The sequence below is a fragment of the Chiloscyllium plagiosum genome, chromosome 31 (genome assembly GCF_004010195.1).
Source record: "Chiloscyllium plagiosum isolate BGI_BamShark_2017 chromosome 31, ASM401019v2, whole genome shotgun sequence".
In the NCBI taxonomy this organism is placed as follows: Eukaryota; Metazoa; Chordata; class Chondrichthyes; order Orectolobiformes; family Hemiscylliidae; genus Chiloscyllium; species Chiloscyllium plagiosum.
The window spans coordinates 42073049-42099418 of record NC_057740.1 but is presented as its reverse complement, the minus strand read 5'-3'; the positions used below and the strand labels follow the sequence as shown (position 1 = coordinate 42099418).

The window sequence follows — 26370 nt, the reverse complement described above, 5'->3', positions numbered from 1 at the left end:
AGGCAGAAGATAAATGACCAATTGGTTGATACAATGCTTTTGATAAAGGATCCATAAGTTTCAAACACAATTAGCAGACACCTCAGACATGCTTTGATATGCATTCACATGTAAAGAACCATGCTTTTGTGTCCCTTACTTAACAAAGAATGCTGAGCTGAAATCAAACTTGGGTGAAGATGACTTCAAAGTCTCTTGAAAAGCTGATTTTAAGGTATTAGAAAGGCTACTGATAATCATGTTGTAAAGTCACAACATACTGGTACTTCACAAGAGCTAAAGCTAAAAGCTTAGCAAGTGCTTCGTAAGCACTGATTATTGAGCCAAAGAAACTGGCTGAACAAATCTTCAATAAGTTCAAGAACATACTGGTGACCCCAGACTAAGGGGACTTCTGATAATTGGTGGCGTTTCAACAAAATACTGGCTGTCCTGGAACAAGGAATGGATATTATGTATGGTGGGTGAGGAGGAGTTTATTACAATGTGTGAGCGTTCATTTCGGAAATAGAATGAGTTTTCATAATGCTGAAGTATTTATTTATAGATTCCAATTTTAATTGATTCAATAGTACTGGTCCAATAATACGTAAGGACACAATCTTTGGTATCTGTGCTATTTTATCTTCTTTAGGAACTTAAAAAAATTCAACACAAATACAGAAGGTAATTTTACTATTGACTGTATCATCCAATAAAGGAGAATGAATACATGAAATTATCCATTAGCCAAAGTCATGAGGTGCCTGGACAGAGGAGCTGGGGTAAATTACTTCCACTCATGAAATGACTCTTTGTTTTCTTTGGGGATGGGGTGGGGTGGGGTGGGGGAAGGTGCAGCCTGCCCCTATCAAAGAATCAGAAGTGACACAAGGATAAACAGCTTCACACCAAATGGATCTAACCAATAACAGATTCCAATCAATACTGAATTTAATATCAGGCACAAGGAAATTGCCTGTACCTGTTCTGGGAATTTGTGATGGGAACAGTGTACAAGCAGCTTTAACCTGCATCTAACCTTGTGCTGTACCTGCCCAGAGAGCGTTCCAACGGACAGTATAATTTCGACAGAGGTTCCTCTCCTCTCTGATAACTTTCTCCCTTCCGATTATCCAATTCCTTTCTGAAAATGACAATAGAATCCACCCCATCACACTTTCAGGCAGCACATCCCAAATCCTAACCACTTGTTTCACGTCACTTATTCTTTTATCATTCACCTTAAATTGGTGTCCTCTGGTTATTGATCCCTTGCCAATTGATGCAATTTCTACCCATCACTATAAAATCTTCTCCCAACCTTCTATCTGAGGAAGAGCTCTAGCTTCACCAATCCATCCATGTAATTAAATTCTCTTATCCTTGGACCCATTCCTGTGAATCTTTTCTGAACCTCTCTGATGCCTTTACATCCTTAACTAGATAGTGGGAAAAAGTGAGGACTACAGGTGCTGGAAATCTGAGTTGAGTGTGTAGTGGTGGAAATTTCCGCTCTCTAACTAGATAATGCCTTCTAAAGCGCTCAGCACAACTTGCATGCTTTGGTATTCTCTCACTGTTTATAAAGTCAAACATGAAGAATGCCTTGTTAGTCGCTTTCTCATCTGCTCTGTCACCTTCAATGCTTGGTGCACCTATACCCTGATTCTGCTCCTGAATCTCCTTTAGAATTGCATCCTTAATTTTATATTGCCTCTCTTGTTCCTGCTCCAGAATTATATCTTTTCACACAGTTTCATCTACCATGTGTCAATCTGTTTCAGCCTGTCCATAAGTCTCTTGAAACCTATCACTAACTTCCTTACAATTCAGAATATGTCAAAATTTCTGTTAGCTGTAAATTTTGAAGTTGTGCCCAATTCATCCAAACCCAAGTCTATTATATAGATCAAGAAAAGCGGTGGACATAATGCTGTCTTGAGAAAAGTAAATAATCTAGTGGCAGAATGTCATTAATCAGTAGATGCAGATTTGCCAGGAACTGGCAAAAGAACTAAACGCAGAGATAAGGAGTTTTCTCTTCTTAAACAAGTTAACATGACGGAAGCAGATTTAGTACATCATTCAAAAGCAACACACAAGTACTTAAACAGAAAATAAATTACAGGGGAGAGGGAGCAATGGAGTGGATTAAGTGCATATCTCTTTCAAAGTGCTGGGCATGCCCATGGCCTCTGCTTTATCATTTGATATTCTTGGTACCAAATTACAGTGGAATTTGAATGCAGAGTAAAACTCCCTTTACTCTGCCTCAAATCCACAGTTCAGAGACTGTTCAGCACTCTGATATTCTCACTACAGGCTTGAAGCTGTCAGTGGCTTGTCAGAATCAGCAGAAAAGAGGAGGCTTTTAACCAGTCATTTGGGCTGTACTTGAACCTGCGTGCATTAAGTCACTTGACAGTCTCTAATACTTCACTCAACCCTGTTCATGTTAGCCTATTCTCCGAAGTCTTTTGGAACATTGAGAGAGCTTGCTACCTGTTGTAAGAGATTTTCCAAAGAGTCCTTATCCTGTTGGGTGATTCCATCCTTCTGCAATCGAAGAATTAACTCTGGTTTCTTGTAAGGTTTTAGAGCCAACAAGTGGATAACCCGGTCTCGATAGGGCCGATCAGAAACGTTGCTGACATATTTCTTCATTGTATTTGCCAGGTTCACTGGTGTTGGTCGCCTCCTTTGGGGAACAGCATCAGGGATACCAGGTGCTGGTTTGCGAAGCACCCTTTTAGCTGAAAGTAGAAGAAAAACTGAAATGAAAGGAACCAGACAGACAACATACAAGAACCCAGTCAGACCTGAGTGTGGCAGAAACATGAACTTCTGTTAGTAGACCTGTTATATACACCCAAACTAACCTTTACCCATTAAACAGTCAGGCACAACAGACAAATACCAACACAAATATTTCATAAAGGGGCCAGCACCAACACCAATTTACTGTTACATTATGGTCATACCATTGTACTTTCATTGCCACTAGGTCAAAGGTGAAGTATGGAAGATCACTGGATCAAGAACTCACCTGGTGCAGAATCACATTGACACAATGGTAGTAATAGGAGACAAGTGCTAAATATATTAGCAAGACACAGATAACACTGGCCTTCAGATTCCCAAGACTCTCCAGTACTTGGGGGTTTTCCTCGCCATGTCTAGACCGGTTTACAACAACTTATAGGGACTCTATCATTGTAATTTCATTTAATTGGACGAAGGAACCGTAAATTATATTTGTGCAACAATTTCTGGGCTCCCTTGTATTTAATAGCTCACCTATGTTACATTGAGCTGAGCAAGGGAGGAAGGAACTTAGAACATAGAACACTACAGCACAGTACAGGCCCTTCAGCCCACGATGTTGCGTTGACCTGTGAAACCAACCTGAAGTCCATCTTACCTATGTTTTTCCATTCTCATCCATATATTTATCCAATAACCATTTAAATGCCCTTAAAGTTGGCAAGTCTACTACAATTGCAGGCAGGGCATTCCACACCCCTACTACTCTTTGATTAAAGAAACTACCTCTGATATCTGTTCTTTATTTATCACCCCTTCATTTAAAGGTATGTCCCCTCATGCTAGCCATCACCATCTGAGGGAAAAGGCTCTCACTGTCCATCGTATGTAACCCTCTGATCATCTTGTATGCCTCTATTAAGTCACTTTTAAATCATCATCTCTCTCATGTAAACAGCCTCAAATCCCTCAGCCTTTCCTCATAAGACCTTCCCTCCAGACCAAGCAACATCCTGGTAAATCTCCTCTGCACTCTTTCCAATGCTTCCACATCCTTCCTATAATGTGGCGACCAGAACTGTATGCAAATCGAGTGTGGCCACACCAGAATTTTGTACAGCTGCAACATGACCTCATGACTCCGAAACTCAATCCCTCTATCAATAGAACTTGTATATGCCTTATCAACCCGCTCAACCTGGGTGGAAACTTTCAGGGATCAGTGCACATGCACACAGATCTCTCTGCTCATCCGTAATACCAAGAATCTTGCCATTAGCACAGTACTGTATTCCTGTTACTCCTTCCAAAGTGAATCACCTCACATTTTTCCGCATTAAACTCCATTTCCCACCTCTCAGCCGAGCTCTGCAGCTTATGTATGCCCGTTTGTAATCTGCAACATCCTTTGGCACTATCCACTGCTCCACCGACCTTAGTGTCATCCGCAGATTTACTAATCCATCCTTCTCTGCCCTCATCCAGGTAGTTTATAAAAATGACAAACAGCAGTGGCCCCAAAACAGATCCTTGCAGTACACCACTAGTAACTGAACTCCAGGATGAACATTGCCCATCAACCACCGCATCAATCTTCTCATAGCTAGCCAATTTCTGATCCAAACCGCTAAATCACCCTCAATCCCATGTCTCCGTACTTTCTGCAATAGCCTACTGCGGGAAACCATATCAAACACTTTACTGAAATCCATATACACCCCATCAACCACTTTACCCTCATCCACCTGTTTGGTCACTTTTCTTAAAAAACTCAATGAGGTTCGAGAGGCACAACCTAACCTTCACAAAACCATGCTGACTATCCCTAATCAAATTATTCCTCTTTAGATGATTATAAATCCTACCTCTTATAATCCTTTCCAACATTTTACCCACAACCGAAATAAGGCTCACTGGTCTATAATTACCAGGGTTGTCTCTACTCCCCTTCTTGAACAAGGAGTCAATATTTGCTATCCTCAGTCTTCTGGCACTATTCCTGTAGACAATGACAATATAAATATCAAAACCAAAGACTCTGCTATCTCTTCCCTAGCCTCCCAGAGAATCTGAGGATAAATCCCATCCGGCCTAGGGGACTTAGCTATTTTCACATTTTCTAAAATTATTAACACCTCTTTAATCCTGTCTCATCTAAAAGCCTGTATCTCAGTATTCTCTTCAACAACTGTGAATACTGATGAAAAATATTCATTTAGCACTTCTCTTATCTCCTCTGACTCCACGCACAACTTCCCTCTACTGTACTTGATTAGCCCTAATCTTACTCCAGTCATTCTTATATTCCTGACATACCTATAGAAAGTTTAGGGTTTTCCTTAATCTGCCAAAAACTTCTCATGTCCCCCTCCTGGCTCCTCTTTGCCCTCTCTTTAGGTCCTTCCTGGCTAACTTGTATCTGTCAAACGCCCTAGCTGAGCCTTCACGTTTAATCTTAACATAAGCCTCCTTCTTCCTCTTGACAAGAGATTCAACTTCTTTAGTAAATCATGGTTCCCTCGTTTGACCACTTCCTCCCTGCCTGACAGGTACATACTTAAGGACACGCATTAGGTGTTCCCTGAACAAGCTCCACATTTCATTTGTGCCCATCCCTTGCAGTTTTCTTCCCCATCCTATGCATCCTAAATTGTGCCTAATCACCTCATAATTGCCTTTGCCCCAGCTATAATCTTGCCCTGCAGTATTTAGTTATCCATTTCCATCGCTCAACGTAACTGCAATTAAAAATGCTGGAGCAGTATTAAAAAGATAAAAGTACAGCACATGGGGGATTTGTCCCAGGAAGACAGTTAAGAATTAGTCGATGGAGAAAATGATATATTTTGTTACATGAATGTCATTATTATGGTCAGTGGCCAAGTCACTGCAACTCTTTCAGTTTGCCCTTATCTTTGTGACTTCTATAAAACGGAATCAGAATTATTCCATATATTCATCTGCCTCTTTTTATTTCAGTAGATTTATGAACTATAAGGAGAAGATAGAAAAACTCAGGCAGTTTTCTTTGGAGTGGTGGAGGCTGAGAGGAGACTTGATAGAGGGATCACACCCCCCAAGTTCAAATGTCTAAAATTAAGGGGCATGCACTTAAGGTGAAAGGGGACAAGTTCAAAGGAGTGAAGAGGCGCAAGTCTTTTGCCCGGAGAGTGGTATGAATCCAGAATGCAGTGCCAGGGGTGGTGGTGGAGGCAGACATGATAGGGGCATTTAAGAGACTTTTAGATAAGCACATGAATATCCAAGAAATGGAGAGCTATGGACCGAGGGCAGGCTGAAGGGTTTAGTTTAATTTGGTGCTATGTTTGGCACAACATTGTGGGCTGAAGGGCCCATTCTTGTATTGTATTGTTCTATGTAGATAAAGGGAAGCAAAACTGTAACTTTGCTTAAAACAGAATAATCCCTTGGCACCAAACCATTCTCATCAGATTCCACAGACCAATAAAGGAAGCAATTAAAATTGGATACTGGTTAAATAATGAGATGCAGATAATCAGCTTGGAGGCCAATGACCAGTGGTCTGCCACAAGGATCGGTGCTGGGTCCACTGCTTTTTGTTACTTATATATATGATTTGGATGTGGACATAGGAGATATAGTTCATAAATTTGCAGATGACACCAAAATTGGAGGTGTAGTGGACAGTCAAGAAGGTTACCTCAGATTACAATGGGACCTTGACCAGATGAGCCAATAGGCTGAGTAGTGCAGATGGAATTTAATTTAGATAAATGTGAGGTGCTGCATTTTGGAAAGGCAAATCAGGGCAGGATTTATACACTTAATGGTAAGGTCCTGGGGCTGCTACTGAACTAAGAGACCTTGGAGTGCAGATTCATAGTTCATTGAAAGTAGAGTCACAGGTAGACAGGATAGTGAAGGCCTCATTTGGTATGCTTGCTTTTATTGGTCAGTGCATCAAGTAAAAGAGTTGGGAGGTCATGTGGCAGCTGTATAGGACATTGGTTAGACCACTTTTGGAATACTGTGTTCAATTCTCCCTGATATAGGAAGAATGTTGTGAAACTTGCAAGAGTTCAGAAAAGATTTGCCAGTGTTGGAGGATTTGAGCTATAAGGAGAGGCGGAAAAGGCTAGGGCTGTTTTCCCTGGAGCCTCAGGGGTTAAGGGGTGACCTTACAGAAGTTTATAAAACCATGAGGGGCATAGGTTTAAGGTGAGATCAGAAAGATTTGAAAGGACCTAAGGGGCAATTTCTTCATGCAGAGGGTGGTGCATGTATGGAATGAGCTGCCAGAGGAAGTGGAGGAGGCTGGTACAGTTACAACATTTAAAGTGCATCTGGGTGGTACATGAAAAGGAAATGTTTAGAGGGATATGGGGCAAATGAGACTAGTTTAATTTAGGATATCTGGTTGGCATGGACAAGCTGGACTAAAGGACCTGTTTCTATGCTATACAGCTCTATGACGGTATGATGACAATACTTCAAAGTTCAGATGAAAGGCCATGCAACATGGAAGGTAGCACAGTGGCACACAGGTTTGAATAAATCAAGCAGTCTGTGTGCTCTTTCTCAGATCCAGTCAGCTCTGCCAAGGATGACATACAGATGCCAGGTGAGGCTGTTTTCACTTACCCTTCCGCCAAATTAACTCATTGTCTATAAGCAGTGAGCAATGACAAAGAATGAGAGTGGCACAAATGATCAGAAAGTGACTGACCAAGCAGTGGAACAAGGGAAGAGAACAAAGAGACAGGGACACTCAATGGTTTCTGAATCAGACAACTACTATTCTCCCTTTGATCATTTTCATTTTATTCATAAATCTCAGACTCTTTAGCAGATATATTCTAAAAGTCTACCAAAGGTCTAGCCATAAGACTTTTTTTAAATAAATACTTGTTGTTGCCCTCTCTTCAAAAAGATCCCAAGATTTTATTCTCAGGGACAAACTTCTGAAGTTCTTGATAAAAACAGAGAACATTATCAATTCCTTTATTCAAACAGCAAATCATTTCAGCCACAATTCCCATGTGTTCAAAGGATGAAATCAATCTACTGTGATCAATAAACGTTCATGACTTTTTCTTATTCCTCTTCACTCTCTTCCATATCTTTAAGGCAACAGATCTTGCAGGATACAATTCTGGAACCTCATCCCAGGGAAGCTGGAGATAAGGGAATGGGTTGGCATGATCCTAGATAGTTAAAAATCACACAACACCAGGTTATAGTCCAACAGGTTTAATTGGAAGCACTAGCTTTTGGAGCGCCGCTCCTTCATTAGGTGGTTGTCAGGAGCAGCGCTCCGAAAGCTAGTGCTTCCAATTAAACCTGTTGGACTATAACCTGGTGTTGTGAGATTTTTTTAAACTTTGTACACCCCAGTCCAACACCGGCATCTCCAAATCATGATCTTAGATAGTGCCAATCAGCAACAGTCAACAGTAAATAGTAAAGTCCTAGACATAAAAACAAACACACTGACAGCAGGTAGGTATAAACCCTGAATGTAAATTGGGAATGTTGGACTTAACTAGACAGTTAGAGTCCAAATTAAGCATTCAGTTTGTTTTATAAAGGAAAGTATATATTTGAGAAGGGAGAACATAAAACTCATTTCAGAAATGAGTGATAAGAGTAGGGCAGAATTTGGGTCTTGTAGGTGAAGATGGAGAAGTAAAAGCAAGGAAACGAAGTAACAGATTGTTACGAAGTTGAGATTAGAATGGTCAAATCTACAACATTACGTGCTCCAAGATAACTAGGAGGAGGAAAAGCTTGCCATTGCAAATAGTTACATATGGTGATCGCAAAGAATTCAAGACTGAGCTAATAAGACACCAACTCTGCACAAACTGCAGTCTCTCTAACTTGGGCTACACTGCTAATGAAGTGGTATGGAATAGTAAAAGTGAGAGGTTGGGAGCCATAGACATCTAAGACAGAGACAAGAGATGCATTAAACTAGCTAACAAGAGCAGAGATGCTGCATTGGGTGGAGAGTTAGGAGAGGAGTTATGAGTTCAAGAAAAATAGAACAATTCGAAGAGTTGGTGATCACTCAGAAGAATCATGGCTTTCCTGGTGAATTAAGTACATCTAAATACAGTATTGCATTCAGACATTTCTAATGCAGCCGCTCACCATACACCTAGATATTTCCCAATCCTTCATCTTCAGCTGCTGTTAAGAGACAGGATTAGGATACTGAAGTTAAAGAAAAGCTGATGAAAACTGGCTGCAATATGCAAGCGCAAAGCAGCAACATTTCTAATAGAGCTGCAGCAATCATCATAATTTAATTCTCTAAGCATTCATTATTGGCAGTTGGAATCCATTGTGCAAGCTGTTTTCATCAACCTATATTTCCTAATCAACCTGTAGGGGGGATGTTATTACATACCTCTGGAAAAGGTGGGTCTTGAAACCGGGTGTCTCGGTCCAGGGGTAGAGACACTATCACTTCACCACAAGAGGGCCCTCAGTGTTTTTATCAACAGCTTGAATGATAAGTGAAATGTGCACCTCGGTTAAGCTTATTGAGCACAAATCATGGGACATGATGGTCTCAAGCGGTTTTCCTCAAAATTAGTCTGTGGAGGGGTGTCTAACGGCGAATAACTCATGATGGCAAGCTTGTCTGATGATAAGCCCAAGTTTGTTTGAAACAAAATAACAGAAGTAAATAATGTGGGTGCTAGAAATATGAAATTAAAAAGTGCTGGGAAAAGCACCTGTGGAGAGAATCAGGGTTAACACTTCAAGTCCTATATAACAATTCTTCAGAGACAGTTTCTAGCGAGTTTTGAGAAGATTTGTAGCTCAAGTTGAGGTTTTGGACGTAGGTTTGCTCGCTGAGCTGCAAGGTTCATTTTCAGACATTCTGTTACCCTACTAGGTAACATCTTCAGTGGGCCTCAGGCGAAGCAATGCTGAAAATTCCTGCTTTCTATTTATATGTTTGGGTTTCTTTGGGTTGGTGATGTCATTTCCTGTTTTTATATATTTTGGAAACAATTTGATTTCAAGTTAACAGAGAATCTCCACCCCAATCCTGCTCATCTCCTGCAAAAACACACTCTAACCTACACGTTTTTAAAAAAAAACTCTATGCCCATATTTCATTGGTCAATGGTCCCCTGTCTAGCCTCCCACCTTGCATAAGTGTCAACTTATTCATAATTTTTCTCTGGTAGCCCAATTCACACCAAGTCCAATTCACTTTGATCACTGACTTACACTGCCTCCCAATATGGGGATGTCTTAATTTGAACACTTTTATCTTGTGTTCAACCCTTCCATAGTCTTGTCGCGAGATATGTAACCTCCTCCAGCACTACATTCCATCAGTTCAGGCCACTTGAGTATCCCAGGTTGTATGTATCCCAGGAGGAGGCATAGGATTTTCAAGACAGGACACTAAAGCCACGGCTAAATTAAGCCTTCTAGATGTGAGCATCGTTATGGGGCTGTTTTGGGATTAATGGGATTGTATTTTACTGTATGTTCTGAAATCTTTAAATTCATTTTTGTTCATTTTACATAATAAACTTCTGTTTTGCTGTTAAAACTAAGTCTGCAGTATTGCATGCTTATGTTTCAGTGATAGACTGAGTAAAACAAAAAAAATCAAACAACTTTGCCAGACTTCAATCTGGAATCTGACTTGCTCAGTAATAGCATCAGTTGGGATCATAACATTGCTTGGTATCCTTCTTGTAGACGTCATTGGAATACTTTAATATTTTAAATGCATTATATAAATGGGAGTTATTGCTGGAATTACCTACAAAGCTCACGAATAATAAAGAAAAGATTGAGCACCCAGATTGAGTGGATGGCTAGGAATCGATAGCCTTGTATACTTGTGTTTACTTTTACTCACATTGATATTTAACATTAATGTAAACTGTAATGAGAAGTGGAGTTCTGCTGTTGTGTGTAACAGACTGTCACAGCTCATTCTCCAAATGTCACTCAACATTGAGCCAAATCATTAACGAGAGAACATTTTGATCTGTAATTGTAAACAGTCGGATCCAATTACACATGGAGCCACACAAGTGGGAAGGTGTTAAAAGGCTGCAACACTAAAGAGTTTGAAGAGAATCAAACCACAAAAAAAAAGACTGACTGGAAACTGTCCCACAATGACACTAAATTCCACTCCTACAAACATCACTGGGGGTTTCTGCCAACTGCCCTGAAACAAGTGCATCTTAACTGTATTTACTCTGAGGCAGTGATCAGCCTTCTCCCTGCACTTGCGCCAGGAAGTGTTACCTTGAACTGGGATTCACAAGACTTCCTAATTGGGGCTTTAGGAGGTCGTTCCAGGAATTGTTTAATAGTTCAATGCAATTGGGACTCAGGAGAACTCCTGGAAACTTACAGATACACTACATATTGGGGCGAGGTCACTGGAAAAGTTCTGGGAGCTGCGGGAGGCTCAGAAGAATCCCAATCTTTCCACATTGCTAATTTCAAACACTCCGGAATACAGAAGGGGCTAAACACAAAATTAAGGGGTCCTTTAACTTTCCTTGCAACGTACATAAACCTACACAAAAATAACCAAAGAACGGCGGATGATGGAAATTAGAAGCAAAAACAGAAATTGCTGAAAAATCTCAGGTCTGGCAGCATCTATGGAGAGTTAACATTTCTGGTCCAGTTCTGAAGACAGTTCACTGAACCAGAAACACTAACTTTGCTTTTTCTCCACAGATACTGTCAGATCTGCCTGAGATTTTTCCAGAAAATTCTGTTTTTGTTCCATCAATTCTGTTTTGGAAAAACATACCTTTTTGTTTTCTTTAAATTTACCAGCTCACTGAGAGGTGAAATACTTATAATTAAGTTGCACGGTCATCACTCATCACTATCAATAAGACTAGTTCAGCATTCTGATCAAACCGATCAGAGCATTTGCACACACTTTGAGGTTCATAAGGCAATTTAAATGGATAGCTCAGAAACTAGTCAGTCATAAAACTGAACAGTGGGTCAGGAGAGTCTTTGACTAGAATACAACTAGTAAGCTCAGGATTTTCATACCTCTGTATCGGCCTCCCAGTTTAATAACTATAGCGCCACGACTTCGAGTCTCCTCCTCTGCTTGAGTCATACGCTCCCTGGTCATTTGGTAGGAGTCATCAGTCGCGCACACAGTGATTTTATCCTGTATGCCTCCAAGACAGTCTAACATCACATTACCGAAGCTATCAGAAAACAAAGACAACATTCAATTAGAAAGCATTCTAAATATGAAAGGTAAACACAAGACAACACCCCCATTACACATTATGCAACCTGTAAGAAACTTCCATGAAATCCCCTTGGATTTATCCAGAGGGTACCAAAGCCATGATGAACAACAGGAATAAGTTCAAAGCTGAACAGATGTCTTAGCCAAAGAAGCCTCTAAAACGCAGAGAAACAGTGAGGTCAGCAGCTTCTGAAACAGTGAGTGTGTGTACAGGGGTAACATCTTCTAAAACGGCGCAACAGAGAAGGATAACAATTGCTTCTGAAACACATGACGGAGTGTGGGAATATCAATTTCTAAAAAGAGAGAACAGGGACAGCACCTTCCACAACAGCACAAGAGGACATAGGGAGGCAGCTTCATAAAGAGTAGGAAAAACAGCTTTTTGTAAGAGTGCGAGAGTGGGGACAGCAGCTTTACAAAGAACGGGACAGAGTGGGTAAAGCAACTTTATTCATGGGATGCAGGCATTGCTGATTGGGTCAGCATTCCTAAGTATCCTTGCGAAGCTGATGGTGAGCTCTGTTCTTGAACTATTGCAGTTCATTTAGTGGCCACAATGCCTTTAGGAAGTGCGTAACAGGGTTTTGACCCAGTGACAATGGAAGAGCAGACATTTTTCCACATCAGGACAGTGAGTGCCTTAGAGGAGAATTTGTAGATGGCGATATTCCCACATATCTGCAGCCCTTGCCCTCCTAAATAGTGACGGCTGAGAGTTTGCAAGGCATTGTGGAAGGCTCCTTGGTGGATTTCTGCGCTGCTACTGAGTGTTAGTGGCGATGGGAGTGAATCTGGTGCCATCAAGTGGGCTGCTTTGTTCTCAATGATGTTGAGCTTTTCAGTGTTGTTGGAGCTGCACTCATGACAGCAAGTGGTGAATATCCCATCACACTACCGATTTACATTTTGCAGTGGACAAGCTTTTTTTTTTAAATTCATGGGATGAGGGCAGCATTGGGATGAGAGCAGCATGTATTACTTATCTTGGATTATCCTGAGGGCAATTAAGAATCAACCATATTGCTATGGATCTGGAATTACATGTAGGTTCACTAATGTCCTTCCCTGAAGGACATTAGTGAACCAGACGTATTTTCCAGACAATCGACAATTGATTCGCGGTTGTCATTAGACTTTTAACTTTATTGAATTCAAATGACACCACCTGCCATGGCAGGATTCGAACAGGGCCCCCAGAATATTACCTGGGTCTCTAGATTAACAGTCCGGCAATAATACCACTAGGCTGTTGCCTCCACTGCTCTGTAGAACAAAGGAAGCCCTTGCTCCTAATGTGTCTTTTAGCTACAGTATTTATATGGCTAGTGCAGTTCAAATTCTTCTCAATGGTGACCCTCAAGATGTTGATTGTGGGGAATTTATCTGGCAATTGGCGAAGATAGCAGAGCAGAGGCACTATGCTAGAGCTCCTGGTCTGGGTCCCGACCCCTGTCTTTTTGTTTCTGGTTTCCTCCTTCTGCTTTTTTTCATCTATTTTCTTCTTTAAAAGCCTTTATCAGCATCTTTGGCATGGTGAGAGCAGGCATAGCCTTCCAACATGTGTGACAGTGGCAGCAAGAATCATTGGGTGGGGCCGGGGGTTGATTTGGTTTGGAGTGAGCCCAGTGCAGAAAGAAAGAGCCCTGAGGTGGAGTCAGCAAGGTAGGCCCAGCAGTGAAGTGGTGGCAAGAGAGCACCACGGCAACATTGACTGCATTGATAGTCTCCAATGTTGGTGTGCCCAGTGCGGGCAGTGGCAAAGGTGAATCAACCCAGTGGCGAAAGATGAAACCTGAGCATTGGCAACTTAAACATTAGTTGGGTCAGGTAAAGTAGTGGTGGTTCTGAGTCAGCTCAAAACTATTGTGCAGATTGATTCCTCTTTAAGCTATATCTTTTCATTTTCTATTCTTAAAACTATCAAAACGACACCAGATGAAATATTTTCACTTTTATATTTCACTGTAAAACACAGGTGACAACAAATCAATCATTCATTGATGGAAATATCATTGAATGTCAGAGGCGATGGCTAAATTCTTGTTTCGTTCAATATAGTCGTTGCCTAGCATTTGTGTGACATGAATGTTACTTGGTGCTTGTCACCCTAACCCTGGACATTGTCCAGGTGCTGCGACATTTGGACATGAACTGCTTCTGAAACAGTCAAGCGCACGCCAGAGGAGCAGTTTTAAAGAGCAGAGCTGTATGAGTAGTGGCGGCAGAAGATAAAAGTGGGGCAGAGAGCCCCTTCAAGCTGTTAGAGCTGAAGTGTGATGTCACAAATACAAGTACGCGATTGGTGTATTGTTCACAGAATCATACAGTACAGAAGATGCCTTTTGGCCCATCAACTCTGTATTGCTAAAACTATACTAATCCTGTTCTAGTCTCACCTCCCAGTACTAGGCCCATAGCCTTGAATGTTATACCATTTCAAGTGCTCGCCAAAGTAATCTCTCGACCAACTACCCTCCCAGATACTGCATACCAGACTTCCTGTTACCTAGGTGAAAATCATTTTCTTCAAACTCCCTTTAAACTAGCCACAAAACGATACGACCAGCTATCCTTAGTAGCCACACACTCAGATGAACATGAATTCGACTGGGACAACACTACTATTATAGGACAAGCCAAACAGAGAACAGCCAGGGAATTCCTAGAGGCATGGCACTCATCCACAGATTCAATCAATAAGCACATCGACCTGGACCCAATATACCGACCACTGCAGCGGACAGCTGGAACTGACAACCGGAAGCGGCAGATTCAAACCACTATAAATGTCAGAGGAAACATCACAGAAGGCTCCCAAGCACTGAGGATGTCACCTAGTCAGGGGACGAAACGTCTGCAACACAAATTCCTAGTTCGGCGAACAGAACCACAACAACATACACCACTACCAGGTCTCCCTCATTCACCTCTGCTCCAAAGAGAACTTGAGCCTATCCAGCCTCTCTTCATAGCTAAAGTGCTCCATCCCAGGCAACATCCGGGTGAATCTCCTCTGCACCCATTCAGTGCAATCATATCCATCCTACAGCGTGGTGACCAGAACTGCATACAGTACTCCAGCTGTGGCCTAACCCTTCTGCACATCACCAACATAACCTCCCTGACTGTTCTTATATTAATGATTTGCACACAAGAACAAAATGCAATATTCTCAAATTTGCAGATTATAAACTGCTAACTAGGAAAGTTTGGAAGAAGATGTAAAATATTTTAAAAAGGACTTGGACAGACTTAATGACTGGGCAAGAACATGGTAGATGGAATATAATATGGAAAAAATGTAATCATCCACTTTGATAGAAACTACGTTGAGTATTTGTGAATTGCTAATCGGGTGGTAAGTATAGAGGTGGAAAGTGTAGATGTGCAAAGGGTGTCTTTGTCAATAAATTACTGAAGGCTAACATGCTGGTACAGCAAGCTATTAGCAAGGCAATTAGTATGAAACATTAGCCTTCATCATCACAAGAAAATTAAAGAGTATAGGAGGAATGAAATCTTGCTTCAATTGTACAGGTTCTTGGCTGGACCACATGGTGTACTGTTCTTACGGTCTGCTGAGGGATTACAAGCAGTTTGGGGTTAATTTAAAAAAGAGAACCACAAGAGTAATAATCCCTGGATTACAATATGAGCCAAATGCAAACTGACATAGAGCAAAAAAGATTAGAGAGGTAAATGTGTGGCTTGAAGAGTGACATGGGAGAAATGTGTTCCATTTCACGAAGTACTGGCAGCAGCATTGGGAAAAGGGACTTCTCGTATTGGGACAGGTTTCATGTGAACCATATTGGGAGCAGTGTTTTGACAAACTATTTAACTATGGTTGTAGAATAGAATAAAATCTCTAAAGCATGGAAATAAGCCATTCAGCCCAATAGGTCCACACCAACCCTGTGAAGATCATCCATCCACATCCATCTCTCTACCCCATTTCTGTAACCCTGCATTTCCCATGGCTAACCTACACATCCCTGAACACTATGGGCAATCTAGCATGACCAATCCACCTAACTTGCACATCTTTGGACTGGAGGAGGAAACTGGAGCACCCAGAGAAAAAAACCCATGCAGAAATGGGGAGGAAGTGTAAATTCCACACAGACAGTCACCCAAGATTGGAATTGAACCCAGGTCTCTGGCGCAGTGTGGCAGTAGTGCTAACCATTGAGCTACTGTGCTGCCATTTTAAACTAATGAGGGGGAGGGTTAAATTGTTAGACAGGTTTAAAAATATCAAACAAAATGAGAAAGCAGAGGTGCAAGGTAGTTTTTATTTAATTCATTGACAGGAGAGGGGATTTCTGGCTAGGTCAGCATTTATGCCCTAATGGCCAAGAGGACAGTTAAGTGTCAATCACATTGCTGTGGGTCTGGAGTCACATGTAGGCCAGACCAGGTAAGGATGGCAGTTTCCTTTCCTGAAAAAGATTAGTGAACCATATGGAGTTTTCCCGACAATTAGCAATAGTTTCATTGCCATTGATAAACTCTTACTTCCAGATTTTTTTCATCATTAAATTCAAATTTCACCATCTGCCATATTCATCTCCCAGAGGGTACTTAATGCGCTTCAGGCTCTCTGCCTTTACTCCTGATGAAGGGCTTTTGCCCGAAACGTCGATTTTGCTGCTCGTTGGATGCTGCCTGAATTGCTGTGCTCTTCCAGCACCACTGATCCAGAGTTTGAGAATGCTGTTAAGTCACTTTGTATATCTCCTTAAATCATCCTATGCATTTTACATATTGGAATAAAAGCTGAGTTTTCAGTGAGGAATCACTTGTAGACTCACGACAGTACTAAACCTGGCATCGCTCTGACAGAATGGAAAAGACATGGCTGTTTTGGGTTAACACAATTCTGAGGGAAGTACACAAAGAGGGAATAGTTTGTCAAGGTGAGAAACAGTGCAGATCTGTCTTTGGAATACCATTATGAATTGTTTGAGATTTTGTCAAGATTAGAGTACATAAAAAACAGCAGTGTGAGGTTCTAAACACCCACTGCAAAAATATTAAATCACAAAAAAAATGACAGTCAATTCCTACCCCATTTCCAATGAGAAAATATTTTTAGCTTCTACCTATATATTACAGATTTTAATTACGAGACATACTAGACACTGCAATTGTCTGCCAATGCCGAAATCTGAACACTGTTGGCATCTGCACGAATGGGGTTATCAGCTGATGAGGCATCTCTATAACTTCAATCTCACTCCCCACGTTTTGTTATGTTCCAATGCAGAAGTGGCAAGAACTTTCAAAAGCTGAATGGGGGCAGATGTTCACAGGTAAAGGGATGGCTGGAAAATGAGAAGCCTTCAGAAATGAGATAATGAGAATCCAGAGAAAGTATATTCCTGTTAGGGTGAAAGGAAAGGCTGGTAGGTATAGGGAATGCTGGATGACCAAAGAAATTGAGGGTTTGGTTAAGGAAAAGAAGGAAGCATATGTCAGGTATAGACAGGATAGATCGAGTGAATCCTTAGAAAAGTGTAAAGGCAGGAGGAGTATATTTAAGAGGGAAATCAGGAGGGAAAAAAGTGGACATGAGATAGCTTTGGCAAATAGAGTTAAGGAGAATCCAAAGGGTTTTTACAAATACATTAAGGGCAAAAGAGTAACTACAGAGAGTATAGAGCCCCTCAAAGATCAGCAATGTGGCCTTTGTATGGAGTTGCAGAAGATGGGGCAGATACTAAACGAGTATTTACTATGGAAAAGGACATGGAAGATATAGAATGTAGGGAAACAGATGGTGACATCTTGAAAAATGTTCATTTTATAGAGGAGGAAGTGCTGGATGTCTTGAAATGCACAAAAGTGGATAAATCCCCAGGACCTGATCAGGTGTACCCTAGAACTCTGTGGAAAGCTAGAGAGGTGATTGCTGGGCCTCTTACTGAGATATTTGTATCATTGATAGTCATAGGGGAGGTGCTGGCAGACTGGAGGTTGGCTAATGTGGTGCCACTGTTTAAGAAGGGTGGTAAGGACAAGCCAGGGAACTATAGACAAGTGAGCCTGACGTCAGTGGTGGGTATGTTGTTGGAGTGAATCCTGAGGGACAGGATGTACATGCATTTGGAAAGGCAAGGACTGATTAGGGATAAAAGGGGTAAAAACAATGACTGCAGATGCTGGAAACCAGATTCTGGATTAGTGGTGCTGGAAGAGCACAGCAGTTCAGGCAGCATCCGAGGACAGGCAGCATCCGAGGACAGGCAGCATCCGAGGACAGGCAGCATCCGAGGACAGGCAAAATCCGAGGACAGGCAAAATCGACGTTTCGGGCAAAAGCCCTTCATCAGGAATAAAGGCGAGGTGGAAGATGAGGCGTTCTTCTTCCATGCGTCTGGTGGTGAGGGAGCGGCGGTGGAGGAGGGCCAGCACCTCCATATCCTCGGCAGAGTGGGAGGGGGGGTTGAAATGTTGGGCCACGGGGCGGTTTGGTTGATTGGTGCGGGTGTCTCGGAGGTGTTCCCTAAAGCGCTCTGCTAGGAGGCGTCCAGTCTCCCCAATGTAGAGGAGACCGCATCGTGAGCAACGGATACAATAAATGATATTAGTGGATGTGCAGGTAAAACTTTGATGGATGTGGAAGGCTCCTTTAGGGCCTTGGATGGAGGTGAGGGAGGAGGTGTGTGCACAGGTTTTACAGTCCACCCTCCTCTAGCTTATCTCTCCACGCTTCAGGCTCTCTGCCTTTATTCCTGATGAAGGGCTTTTGCCCGAAACGTCGATTTTGCCTGTCCTCGGATGCTGCCTGAACTGCTGATTAGGGATAGACAACATGGCTTTATACGTGGGAAATCACGTCTCACAAACTTGATTGAGTTTTTTGAAGAAGTAACAGAGGATTGATGAGGGCAGAGTGGAAGATGTGATCTATATGGACTTCAGTAAAGCGTTCGACAAGGTTCCCCATGGGAGACTGGTGAGCAGGTTAGATCTCATGGAATACAGGGAGAATTCACCATTTGGATACAGAACTGGCTCAAAGGTAGAAGACAGAGGGTGGCGGTGGAGGGTTGTTTTTCAGACTGGAGGCCTGTGACCAGTAGAGTGCCACAAGGATTGGTGCTGGGTCCAATACTTTTCATCATTTCTATAAATGATTTGGATGTGAGCATAAGAGGCATAGTTAGTAAGTTTGCTGATGACACCAAAATTGGAGGTGTAGTGGACAGCCAAGAAATTTACCTCAGATTACAACAGGATCTTGATGAGATGTGCCAATGGGCTGAGAAGTGGCAGATGGAATTTAATTTAGATAAACGGGAGGTGCTGCATTTTGGGAAAGCAAATCTTAGCAGGGCTTACACACTTAATGGTAAGGTCCGAGGGAATGTTGCTGAACAAAGAGACCTTACAGTGCAGGTTCATCGCTCCTTGAAAGTGGAGTTGCAGGTAGATAGGATAGTGAAGACGACGTTTGGTATGCTTTCCTTTATTGGTCAGAGTATTGAGTACAAGAGTTGGGAGGTCATGTTGCGGCTGTACAGGACATTGGTTAGGCCACTGTTGGAATATTGCGTGCAACTCTGGTCTCCTTCCTATCGGAAAGATGTTGTAAAACTTGAAAGGGTCCAGAAAAGATTTACAAGGATGTTGCCAGGGTTGGAGGATTTGAGCTATAGGGAGAGATTGAATAGGCTCGGGCTGTTTTCCCTGGAGCATCAGAGGCTGAGGTGATCTTATAGAGGTTTATAAAGTCATGAGGGGCACGGATAGGATAAATAGACAAAGTCTTTTCCTTAGGGTGAAGGAGTCCAGACCTAGAGGGCGTAGGTTTAGGGTGAGAGGGGAAAGATATAAAAGAGACCTAAGGGGCAACATTTTCACTCAGAGGGTGGTATGTGTATGGAATGAGCTGCCCGAGGAAGCGGTGGATGCTGGTATAATTACAATATTTAAAAGGCATCTGGATGGGTACATGAATAGGAAGGGTTTGGAGGGATATGGACCAGGTGCTGGCAGGTGACTCTAGATTGGGTTGGGATATCTGGTCGGCATGGACGAGTTGGACCGAAGGATCTGTGTCCGTGCTGTACATCTCTCTGTGACTAAGTGATTTAGATTACAACCTCGGTGAAAAAACAGTCGTGTCTCTTCATATAACAAAACAAGTTCCTCTGGCAATCGAGCACTTTGGTGACAGTGACCATAAGTTGGTTATGCTTACTTTAGCGACAGAAAGGGACAGGTATATACTGCAGGGAAAGAGTTATAGCTGGGGGAAAGGCAATTATGATGCAATTCGGCAAGATTTAGGATGCATAGGATAGGGAAGGAAACCACAGAGGATGGGCACACTTGAAAAGTGGAGCTTATTCAAGGAACAGCTACTGCGTGATTTGATAAGTATGTGGTCGAGTGATGGAGCTGTGGTTTACTAAAGTAGTTGGATCTCTTGTCAAGAGGAAGGCAGCGGCCAACTGTTCAGATGAGACGTGAAGGCTCAGTTAGGGTGCCTGAGTGTTACAAGTTAGCCAGGAAAGACCCAAAGAGAAAGCTAAGAAGAGGTAGGAGGAGACATGAGAAGCCACTAGCAGATAGAAAGCTTTAGCGTTTTCCTTGATCCTAAGGGTAGATCAGGAATAAAAGGACGACAAAAGAAAGATTAGGGCCAATCAAGAATAGTAGTGGGAAGTTGTGCATAGAATCAGAGGAGATAGGGGAACCTCTAAATGAATACTTTTTGTTTGTCTTTCTTCAATGTGAATACTATGTTGTTGAGGAGAATACGGAGACACAAACTACTAGACTAGATGGAATTGAGGTTCACAAGGAGGTGTTAGCAATTCTGGAAAGTGTGAAGATAAATAAGTCCCCTCGGCTGGATGGGATTTATCCTAAGATTCTCGGGAGAAGCCAGGGGGGAGATGAGATTGCACAGCCTTGGGCTTTGATCCTTATGTCGTCATCATCATCTGCAGGAATAGTGTCAGAAAACTGGAGAATAGCAAATGTTGCCCCCTTGTTCAAGAAGGGGAGTCGAGACAACTCTGGTAATTATAGACCAGCGAGCCTTACTTTGGTTGTGGGTAAAATGTTGTATAAGGTTATAAGAGATAGGATTTCTAACCATCTGGAGAGGGAGAAGTTGATTAGGGATAGTCAACATGGTTTTGTGAAGGGTAGATCGTGCCTCACAAACCCTATTGACTTCTCTGAGGTAACCAAACAGGTGGATGAGGGTAAAGCAGTTGATGTGGCGGATATGGATTTCACTAAGACATTTGATAAGGTTCCCCACGTTAGGCTATTGCACAAAATATGGAGGCATGGGACTGAGGGTGATTTAGCAGTTTGGATCAGAAGTTGGCAAGCCGAAAGACGAGAGAGGGTGGCGGGTGATGGGAAATGTTCATCCTGGAGTTCAGTTACTGGTGGTGTACTGCAAAGATGTGTTTTGGGGCCACTGCTGTTTGTCATTTTTATAAATGACCTAGATGAGGGCGTAGAAGGGTGGGTTAGTAAATTTGTAGATGACACTAAGATTGGTGGAGTTGTGGACAGTGCTGAAGGATGTTGCAGGTTACAGAGGGACATACATAAGTGACGAAGCTGGGCTGAGATGTGGCAAATGGAGTTTAATGCGGAAAAATGTGAGGTGATTCACTTTGGAAGGAGCAACAGGAATACAGAATAATGGGCTAATGGTAAGATTCTTGGTAGTGTGGATGAGCAGAGAGACCTCTGTCCACGTACATAGATCTCTGAAAGTTGCCACCCAAGTTGATAGGGCTGTTAAGGCATATGGTGTGTTAGCTTTTATCGGTAGAGTGATTGAGTTTCGGTCATACTGCAGCTGTACAAAACTCTGGTGCGGCCGCACTTGGCAGTATTGCATATAGTTCTGGTCACCACATTATAGGAAGGATGTGGAAGCATTGAAAAGGGTGCAGAGGAGATTTACTAGGATGTTGCCTGGAATGGAGGGAAGGTCTTATGAGGAAAGGTGGAGGGACTTGAGGCTGTTTTCGTTAGACAGAAGGTTGAGCGGTGACTTAATTGAGACATAAGATAATCAGAGTGTTGGATAGGGTGGACAGTGAAAGCCTTTTTCCTCGGATAGTGTTGGTTAGCATGAGGAGACATAGCTTTAAATTCAGGGATGATAGTTATATACAGATGTCAGAGGAGTTTCTTTACTCAGTAGTTGGGGCATGGAACAGTCGTAGACTCACCAACTTTAAGGGCATTTAAATGGTCATTGGATAAACATATGGATGAAAATGGAATTGTGTAGGAGGGATTGGCTTCAGATTGGTTTCACAGGTTGGCACAACATCGAGGGCCGAAGGGCCTGTTATGCACTGTGGTATTCTATGTACTAATTCCACCCATGGGGACATCCAGAGCTCAGCAATGAGGTCAGTTTAGGATGGTAAAGAGGATGGTCTAAAAAGAGAGCACTGCTTGCATCAATTCTCTTCCCCTCTGCAATCTCCCATGATACACCCAATTTCTCAACACTTGCCATATTCTCCTTCTACCAAAAGGGAAGATTATAAATTCTGATGAATGAGAGGTTAAGTCCTACGTAATATTTCACACAAATGGTTAACACTAAAATTAAATGCACAGCGTACTTTAACATACAGAGAGTTCACTGCTCTCTTCTGTAAAAGGACATTACACTGCAGTAATATAACTTCTCAAAATAAATTGCCCTCAACAGTTCAGGCAACCACCTGTGGGCAGAGACATGATCAGCAGGACTGGACAAGCAACCTTTCATTCTGATCAACCTAACTGGACTTGCTCAGGTTTCGGCTCCCCATGTCCTGGAAGCACTTTGGCATTTCTCATGTGACGGTTTATTTAGGGAAATGAGAGATCTTGGGACTTTGGATGTTACATTCTCCGTTTTGCTTTTGCAGTGGGACCAATCCCCAGTTGTCAGTTGGAATATCAAAAGGGAGTGATGATAAAGAAATATCAGTCGGTAATATATATATATATATATATAAATATTTGACAAAATGCAAAACAGGAAGCCTGTTTATAAAATTAACCCAATATTAAAGGAGGTGTGACAAAATGTTGAGAAATTTGGTCAAAATTCATAACAAAAGCGAGAACAGCGATTAACGAATGTTTTTAGACCACTGCAAGTTCAATAGCAGCTTCCAAGAGGTCAATGTTAATAAATGATTGGAACTTGAGTGAAAACAAAAAAAATCCTAACAAATTTAGCTATGGAGAGAATTGCAGGCAATTTCTGGAGAGTAGAATGATTAGGTTTAGCCAATGTTGGGTGCAGTTTAATTTTATGAAATATAATTAAACAGATTTTGGAGAAAGATTAAGCAAGAAATACATGAAAAGATATGTCTTTATATGGAGTAGAGACACTTGGTACTTAGAAATGGAGGTTTCAAAATGTGCAAGGTCCAAATTGATAAATCAGTAAAAAAAGACAGACAGGGATCATGGGATTAATATATAACAGTATGAAAATAAAGATAATGCTAAATCTTTACAAATCATTGATCAGTGATTATTGTAGTAAGATCGCAATGCCATGGAAATGATTTTGGAGAGATCCATTATCATTGTTCCATAGCTGAGAAAGTATTATTGCAGGGAGAAGCTAGAGAAATTGGCACTATTTATTAAAATACAAATAATTAAGCAAACTTAAGGATATACTTGTGACACACCATACTGTTGAAACCAACCCTCCACACACATGCACACATGACAATTATTAAATTTTGAAAAAAATTATACTTTGTTCCATATTTTATTTATATTACCACTATAAAATACTATTATAACAATATACCCTTTTAAAATTATGTTTAATTGGTAATTATCACTAATGCATCGATTGAGCATGTGCACAATACTAATCCGATTTTTAAAATTCTGAATAAAAGCATTTTATTTCTGTGACTCTGTACACTCATTCATTAAAAGTGTCATTAGTTGACATCTGTAAATATCTAACATTTACAGATGCTAATGCACATGCTTCTCAGCGTCAGCAAGTACAGCCATGAAATTATGACATTTATATCGTCACACTATTCATCCGAACTGAAAGGCAGCATAGTTGGTTTGACTACACTTTAGAGTACTATATACAGTGTCAGGACAGCAGTGCATCTTGCTTGTGGGATCAGAATATCACAAGATGAAACAACTTTCTGCCAAACAGGAATAACTCATGATGTTGGATGAAGGAAAGGATGGGGAATTGAAGAATTATTCAACAATGTCTGACAGTCTGGGAGGTGTTGATCTGGTCACTACTATAATAATGCTGTTGTTACTTCATGTGTCTTATATCTATAAAACGTAGATTTAGAAGTAGAAACCGTATATTAAGTTTGTTACAATTGTACTGGATTGTACAAGATGTACCAGAATTGCCATAGTTAACTGTGAGCTCAATCATGAATGATATAGTCATACTGGAACTGTATGATATAATTTGCCAGAGTACCATTATGGATTATATAATATGAGCGTGCTAAAGATCTGATTCGAGTGTTATAACTGATGTATGTGCTCTCTCCGATTTGAATAACAATTTGAATTAGAACAATAGAAATGCCAAACACAGTTCGTACTTCCTATTACTAAAAGGATATGAGGCACTGGAGAAGGAAATAAACAATGATACAAGTCTGAGCAGTAAGAGTCCTTGCAGCGCAATAGTGGTGTGTACACCGCTGGGCCAGAGGCCAGAGTTCAAGCCCCAGCTGCTCAAACTCGTGTCATAACATGTCAAAGAGATTAATTAAAATGAGATGGATGGAGAGTTATAGCTATCAGAAACATTGGACATGTTAGAGCTTTTATGCTTAGATAGAGTGAAGGATGACTTGAAAAAGACCGAAAATATGAATGGGGGTTTGTCATTGTAGATAGGGAGATGTTTCTAACTGCAGTAGAGTCCAACACTAGCAGTTTATAAACAGTTAAAAATCACACAACACCAGGTTATAATCCAACAGGTTTATTTGGAAGCACTAGCTTTTGAAGTGCTGCTCCTTCATCAGGTGATTGCGAAGAATAAGATTATAAGACACAGAATTTATAGCAAAAGTTTCCAGTGTGATGTAATTGAAATTATATATTGAAAAAGACCTATTTGTTGAAGACTCTCATCTTTTAGAATGACCATGTTGGTATCAGTTCTTTCATATGTAAATCGGAAAACTTTTTTAAAAAGTTACATTCTCAAGTGCACTTTAACAACTGGTGTCATGTCAGCCCAGATAAGGTATTGAAGGTGTTAACGCCCTGTGAGGCTGTCTGTGCCATAATGGTCAGACTGATTCTAATCTCAAAAACGGATTTTCAGAATCTTACATGGATTCATGCAGTTTTTGAGCAAAGTAAAATGTAATTCTGCAAGTATAAATTCACCCCACAAACTTTTTTATATATATATGTGCGTGCGTGTGCATGTGTGGTGGGTTATGAGTGTGTGTGCGTGTGAGAGAGAAAAGAGAGTGTGTGTCTATCTGCACTGCAATGGGGTCATCTGTAGTGTGACATGAACCCAGGGTCTCAGTTGAGGTCATCCCCATGGGTACCGAACTTGGCTATCAGCCTCTGTTCAGTCACTTTTCACTGTTGCCTGTCCCGAAGTCCGCCTTGGGGGATGGTCACCCGAAGGCCAAGGTTGAATGTCTCGGACCGCTGAAGTGTTCTGACTGGGAGGGAACAGTTCTGTTTGGAGATTCTTCTGTGGTGTCCAATTCATCTATTGCCATAGCCTCTGTTTGATCTTGCCAATGTACCATGCCTCAAAACATCCTTGCCTGCAGCATATGAGATAGACAACGTTGGCTGAGTCACAAGAGAACCTGCCACGTACATGGTGGAAGGTGTCCCCATGTGTAATGGCGGTACCCGTGTTGACATTGTGACACGTCTTCCAGCGTCTATCGTGACAAGGTTGCCTGGTGTTGTCCTGAAAGCTGGGCAGTTTGCTACGAACAATGATCTGTTTGAGGTTTGGTGGTTGTTAAAAGGTGAGAATTGGAGATGTGGGGAAGGTCTTGATGAGGTGCTCATCCTCATTGATAATGTGTTGCAGGCCGCGAAGAACATGGCGTAGTTTTTCAGCTCCTGGGAAGTACTGGACAACGAAGGGTGCCCTGTCGGTTGCAGCACGTGTCTATCTCCTGAGGAGGTCATTACGGTTCCTTGCTCTGGCACATCGGAACTGGCAGATGATTAGTTGTGCATCATATCCTGTTCTTATGAGGGTATCCCGGAGTACTCCCAAGTGCCCGTCACATTCCTCCTCATCTGAACAGATCCTGTGTATGCGTAGGGCTGGTCCATAGGGTATGGCTGTTTTAATATGT

The 26370-nt window shown here is 41.7% G+C and overlaps 1 protein-coding gene across 2 annotated transcripts in view; it reads right to left on the bottom strand.

Annotated features, from left to right (window-relative positions):
• Window positions 1–26370, bottom strand: part of ell (elongation factor RNA polymerase II) — a 147247-nt gene that overhangs the window by 39013 nt on the left and 81864 nt on the right. For both annotated transcript variants that reach the window (XM_043721513.1, XM_043721514.1), the window contains 2 exons: window positions 11794–11957; window positions 2485–2735 (listed from right to left, as the gene is read on the bottom strand). In XM_043721513.1, the coding sequence (XP_043577448.1) occupies window positions 2485–2735; window positions 11794–11957 (415 nt within the window). The remainder of the gene's footprint in view (window positions 1–2484; window positions 2736–11793; window positions 11958–26370) is intronic.